Genomic DNA, 6478 nt, shown 5'->3' on the forward strand with positions numbered 1-6478 from the left:
TTATAATGGGTCTAGGGCTATATTGCTCTACTAATGTACACAATCTGTCCTCTATACTTGGCCAAGGAGCCTTATAATGGGTCTAGGGCTATATTGCTCTACTAATGTACACAATCTGTCCTCTATACTTGGCCAAGGAGCCTTATAATGGGTCTAGGGCTATATTGACGTAGTAATTTATACAACCAGGCCTTTAATAATGGTCCATTCACTATACTACGCAAGAAGAAGTAAAATCCGATGAAACACTTGTGTTTCTACAACAGGCAGTTTCATCACGAATACTCTGCCTGAACGATCTATCAAAGAAGTAAAACCCGATGAAACACTTGTGTTTCTACAACAGGCAGTTTCATCACGAATACTCTGCCTGAACAATCTACCAAAGAAGTAAAACCCGACGAAACACTTGTGTTTCTACAACAGGCAGTTTCATCACGAATACTCTGCCTGAACAATCTATCAAAGAAGTAAAACCCGATGAAACACTTGTGTTTCTACAACAGGCAGTTTCATCACGAATACTCTGCCTGAACAATCTATCAAAGAAGTAAAACCCGACGAAACACTTGTGTTTCTACAACAGGCAGTTTCATCACGAATACTCTGCCTGAACAATCTATCAAAGAAGTAGAACTTGTTCTACACTAGACTAATAAATTATAAATGTTTACCGTCCACAGCCCATGTCCTATACGTGGTTAAGAGGCTACAGATGTGTTTAATTTTTTTGGATTTTATCATTATCTCGTTTAGGAAAGCGTTGTCATTGTAGCGAACTAAAAACTTAATTTCTAGAAAAAAAAAGTGTTTTATCTTTGACATCCTATATAATTGTTTTTATCCAAGTAATCGTTGAATGGAACTAATAAACCTATAAGACATGTAGTATGTAAATATTTATACTAAAGACTCGAGTTTATCTGCACTCGTTGCACAATATATGTCAGCTCCTTTATGACCATTTCTTGATTTTGATATAATTCGATTTGTTTGTGTCTTGGTTTTTTTCATATCTTAGTGGTCTGAATAGATAAGATTAAGCTGTATTATCTCCGTTTTTAGGAAACAGCATTTGTCAGAATTTGTTTCGACAATGACTTGTACATTGTGTATGGATAGAAGGAAAAGGTGGGGTAAGAACACCATCCCACGTGAGCAAGAACAGGTTTCTGATAAACGGGACTTTCACCAGGGGTATAAAAGGACGTAAAGAACCGGTCCTTTTGTGTAAACTTGACCTTGTGGCAGGCTGCGATATACCCAAGGCTGAAGAAGAGTCATTTCAAGCGTAACATGGCAGGTAAGTGAAAGCTTTTATTCTAATTATAAGAAACTACTTATATTTTATACGTCACTCTCGGCCCATATGTTACTACATAATCCCAAGTTCTTATAAATTATGTTTGATTTGTTCTCATGTGCAAATTACAATCGTCAAAAATGCACATTAAATAAATATCGATATTTGCTATCAGTTTCTTATCATTAATGAAGATTTCTGTGCACTACTATACAGACATTCGATACATGCTATCCGGAAAACTGACCTTCAAATATCTAGTTACTGACCAGTGATAACGGGGACTGGCGTTAGGCTTTTATTTAATAGTCCAATATTGTTAACTATATTTATTATAAAAATATCTAGTTACTGACTAGTGATAACGGGGGCTGGCGTTAGGCTTTTAATAGCCCAATATATTTAATTATTTTTATTGTAAAAATATTTAGTTACTAACCGGTGATAACGGGAACTGACGTTAGACATTTAAAAGTCCAATATCGTTAAGTATTTTTATTGTAAAAATATTTATCTAGTGACCAGTGATAACAAGAACCGGTATTAGACTTTTAATAGTCAAATATTGTCAAACATTCTTACTTTTACGGGTCACTGATCATGCTTGAACTTATACTACTCTTTGGCAAATTACTAAAATGAAAATTTATAAACAACTTAACAGGTAGTTTTCAGCTACTTACTTTATCTCCAAAGTACATTTAATGCGTAAAATCGTATTAATTAATAACAGAGAGTCTGTGCTTGTGGAAAATGTTCAGAGGCCTCAATTTTCGGCCTCTTCACCGTTTGTTGATCTTGGTAGTAACAGGTTGTAATGGACTTATTTACGTTTTTTAGAGGTTTGAGATCAACATTAATTACAGTGTTGCTTAATTTATTCTAAGCCTTACTTATATTACAGGTATTTCAAAACATTCATAACATAATTTGCCTAGTTTATAAACAACTCGTATCGCAAGGCTGCTTATTGTTTCATATTAATTGGTATTTGAGAAAACAAGTCTTAGCATATGTTTACGTAACAGACAAGTATAAGATATAATTTTTGTTGTTGTTAAAAATTGGAAACATTTAATATTTGACTTTTATTTACAGGTTACCTGTACGGCGTTTTGCTATTAGTGGTTGGAGTGGCTAGTTATGGGGGACCTCCAACAAGCTACTGTCCAACAATGGAAGACATGTACCCATGTAAATGTGAGGGTACTGCTAGAGTAGTCTGCAATGAAGCCAAAAGTACGGAACAAATTATCAGAGCCTTCAAAAACTTTCCAACCATTCCTTATCCAATGGGGATTTTTCTCATGGAAGGAACAACGGCAACGAATTTACCATCCGGAGTGTTCAATGGCGTCCAGTTTCACCGCTTCGACCTGAAAAACAACAGATTCCTCACCTCGATTGGAGAAGATGCGTTTGAAGGCAGTGAAGATATCGCTCAAGTCATTTTCCTGAACAATGGGGCTGTCTCTACACCATCCGTCTTCAAGGCCATTTCGAAACTAAATGACCTTGCAGCAGTGTTTCTTGATTACAACGATATTCCTTCCATTCCTGACCACGCCTTTGGTGACCAGGAATATCTCAACGTCATCAAACTTCAGGGAAACAGAATATCCTCTATTGGACAATATGCTTTTGAAAAGCTGGACAGTGTCACAATGATTGATCTTAGAGATAATCAACTAAACAAGCTAACTGATTACTCGTTTGCGTTTCGATCCAACAATACAGAAAAACTATTGACCGTTCTTCTGATCAACAATAGCATTTCTGAAATTTCACCCAAAGCTTTCAGTGGAGTTCGTCGTCCTGTAGATTTTCTGTTTAATAACAATAAGCTGACAACCCTAGACCAAGAAACATTCGAATCGGTAGTCAAGTTCTTCACTAAGATTGGAAAGGGACACATCGTAATGACAGGTAAAGCTATTGAAACACTATAAGTGTGTCGCTTTGTTTGATGATTCATATCATGACAAGCTCACAATCAATGTGGTCCATTTTTGTCCAAGTAATTTGTTTTAGTGTTTAAAAAGCACCATCTCAAATGTGGGATTTCTAATGTGTCCATTAAATCTAGTAAAATCGTGAATATATTTGCCAATCAGACTGAATGAGTTATCTAAACAAAACTCAAAATTAGTCAATAGATGGCTTTTTACAATTACAATGTTTGAAAGTGTACCTAGGTTTTTCTTTTTTCATATATTAGAAGCTTGTTATATTTTATATTTTGGGATATTTAGATAGAAAACTAAAATTATGCTCATAATTACAGGAAATCCAATCCAGTGTGATTGTCGGTTGTTGTGGATTGTTGAGAATAGCAAGTACTGGAGCCGAATCGGAGATACAAAGTGTCAAGATGGTCGCTACATTCAGGAATACAAAGTGGAAGAACTGGGAGATTGTCAAAAACAGTCATCCTTTCCTTAAGACAAAACTAATAGCTGTTACAAAATCATATTCAGTTCGTGTTTTCTTATTAAAATAATTTTAGGTGATCAGTAATAATTACAGGATTTTTCACTCTGATTTAAGCAAGTATGTATATGTAGTTAGTGATGATAAAATTAAAATGTAGAAATCATTCCTTCCTTCTAGAAAAACATCAACAAAAAGTTACGAAAGATAAGACCAAGAAGTTTGGATAAAATTAATATACTCGTAAGAACCAATCAGATATTTCCAAAATTAATTAATATGTAATATTGATTCGTGTTTATTGACAGCACGCGAGAAGCACAATCATTGACCAATAAGTAAATGCTTCAAATTTCTTTTTCTTTGTTTTGGACTTCTCTCAAGAAAATCAATTTAATAAAGTTGGTTTAAATGAATTCAGGCCTCTACTAACTCTAATTTTATCAGACTTCTATCCTAGAAGTCTGGCATGGCATTTGTGTCATAACATAAAATTTTATCAGACTTCTATCATAGAAGCCTGGCATGGAATTTGTGTCATAACATAAAATTTTATCAGACTTCTATCATAGAAGCCTGGCATGGCATTCGTGTCATAACATAAAATTTTATCAGACTTCTACCTTAGAAGTCTGACATGGCTTTTGTGTCATGACATAAAATTTTATCAGACTTCTATCATAGAAGTCTGGCATGGCATTTGTGTCGTAAGATAAACTTTTATCAGACTTCTATCATAGAAGCCTGACATGGCATTTGTGTCATAAGATAGAATTTTATCAGACTTCTGTCCTAGAAGTCTGACATGGCATTTGTGTCATAAGATAAACTTTTATCAGACTTCTATCATAGAAGCCTGGCATGGCATTTGTGTCATAAGATAGAATGTTAAATTTTTATATATCCTTTTATTTACTTGAATAATTTTTTTTTTGTTTTCGGTACCCAACATTTATACTATCAATTAAAATATAATTGATTTCCACCAAATAAAACCAATTTCACGATATAAGATTCGTTATCTGGCATGTAACACTAATAGGACACATTGTAACAAAATTTACAAGCTCTATACTTATAATTAAATATTCAAAATATAAGCCTGGGTTAAAAATATACCTTCTAAAATGTTTTATTGCATTTTGTCACAGCACCTGCCCAGTGTGTGGAAGTCTGGGAGTAAATATCATAGAGGTCGCTGTGCCGATTAAACCCCCACATATATAAGAATGGTCTTACATATTTAGCCCTGCACTATCTCACTTTAAAACATAGAACAAGTCAGGTAATTTATAAATAACAATGAATAGGCACTTAAAATGTTGGGCATGTTACAAAATAAGACTAGGTTAGGTTATTTTCGTCCAAGGAAAAGTTATTTTGAAATTTTCAGCTTTGTTTTGATATACACAATTTCTAGAAAGATTACATTTTCGGATATACACTTTTAACTTTTTAGCCTGCCTAAATTTTGCGAAATAATTTAAACTTAGTACTAGACCAGCAGCAACTAGTATACTGTTTTAGTGAAGGGATACTAGCGTCCTCTGTATTTAATTTTTTTATGTTAATACTTGGAATTGACAAATAACGACAGATAATTAAGTCCCTTTAATTATTTTTATGTTTTATTATTATTTGCGAATCCATACTTGATTTAGTCTGCATGTTAATTAAAAATAGTAAAATAAGGTGTTCGTTGTATTGAACAGAGTGCTTAGATGATTTAATAGCTCACCTTACTAACTGGAATACATAAATCATAAACACCAAACATTCGTGTAAGAACACAAGTAAGCTATTCTGAACAACCAGTACGTTAATATTACACGCTAACCCTACGATATTCTTCTAAACTTTGATCACGAAGGAGAATAATTTCTATTTTCAAGAAAACAAATGACTATCTTCCAGTTTTGTGTTTTAAGGCTCTCTGTTTAATAAATTGTACTTGTATTCAGCTCATTATTCAAAAATACATTATAGTGGTGTTAAACGCTGACGAAGCACTAACGAAAGAACTCTTCTTAATTAATTAGTACTTTACTGGTATTGAATAAAAGTTGTGTATAAATATATTACATCTTTCTGACTTCTAGACGTCACTGTTCAGTACCAGCTGTTGTAAAGTAACACGTCCCATTTTACCAAAGGATTTACGCAGTAATCAGTCACAGACTAAAATAACACGATTTAACGTTATGTAATTGGCTTTTTTAAAATCGTATTTTTTTTACTAAAGATCGCAAATCAAGAGATTAATCAACCCACTAATATTTTTATCATGGGGGTAGTTTTTTACCAGTGTCGTATAGTTTGGTTTATTCAAATCAAGTCCTTTTCAGTTTACTAGTAAAAGTGAATAATATCTTATAGTAACAGTGTTTCTTGCAATAATACCTTATAGTAACGACTTCAGCTTTGTACAGTGTTTCTTGCAATATTACCTTATGGTAGCAACTTCAGCTTTGTACAGTGTTTCTTGCAATAATACCTTATAGTAACGACTTCAGCTTTGTACAGTGTTTCTTGCAATATTACCTTATGGTAGCAACTTCAGCTTTGTACAGTGTTTCTAGCAATATTACCTTACAGTAACGACTTCAGCTTTGTACAGTGTTTCTTGCAATATTACCTTATGGTAGCAACTTCAGCTTTGTACAGTGTTTCTTGCAATAATACCTTATAGTAACGACTTCAGCTTTGTACAGTGTTTCTTGCAATATTACCTTATGGTAGCAACTT

The 6478-nt window shown here is 33.5% G+C and overlaps 1 protein-coding gene across 1 annotated transcript; it reads left to right on the forward strand.

Moving 5' to 3' along the window:
• The first annotated feature begins 1119 nt into the window (after positions 1-1119).
• On the forward strand, positions 1120-4149 carry LOC106469192 (protein slit-like). The gene is made up of 3 exons (XM_013929656.2): positions 1120-1303; positions 2402-3229; positions 3588-4149. Exons 1-3 carry the CDS (start codon positions 1297-1299, stop codon positions 3743-3745), a joined length of 993 nt encoding a protein of 330 aa, XP_013785110.1. The 5' UTR covers positions 1120-1296; the 3' UTR covers positions 3746-4149.
• The last annotated feature ends 2329 nt before the right edge of the window (positions 4150-6478 follow it).

Source organism: Limulus polyphemus, unplaced genomic scaffold, assembly GCF_000517525.1.
Source record: "Limulus polyphemus unplaced genomic scaffold, Limulus_polyphemus-2.1.2 Scaffold3348, whole genome shotgun sequence".
NCBI classification, from domain to species: domain Eukaryota; kingdom Metazoa; phylum Arthropoda; class Merostomata; order Xiphosura; family Limulidae; genus Limulus; species Limulus polyphemus.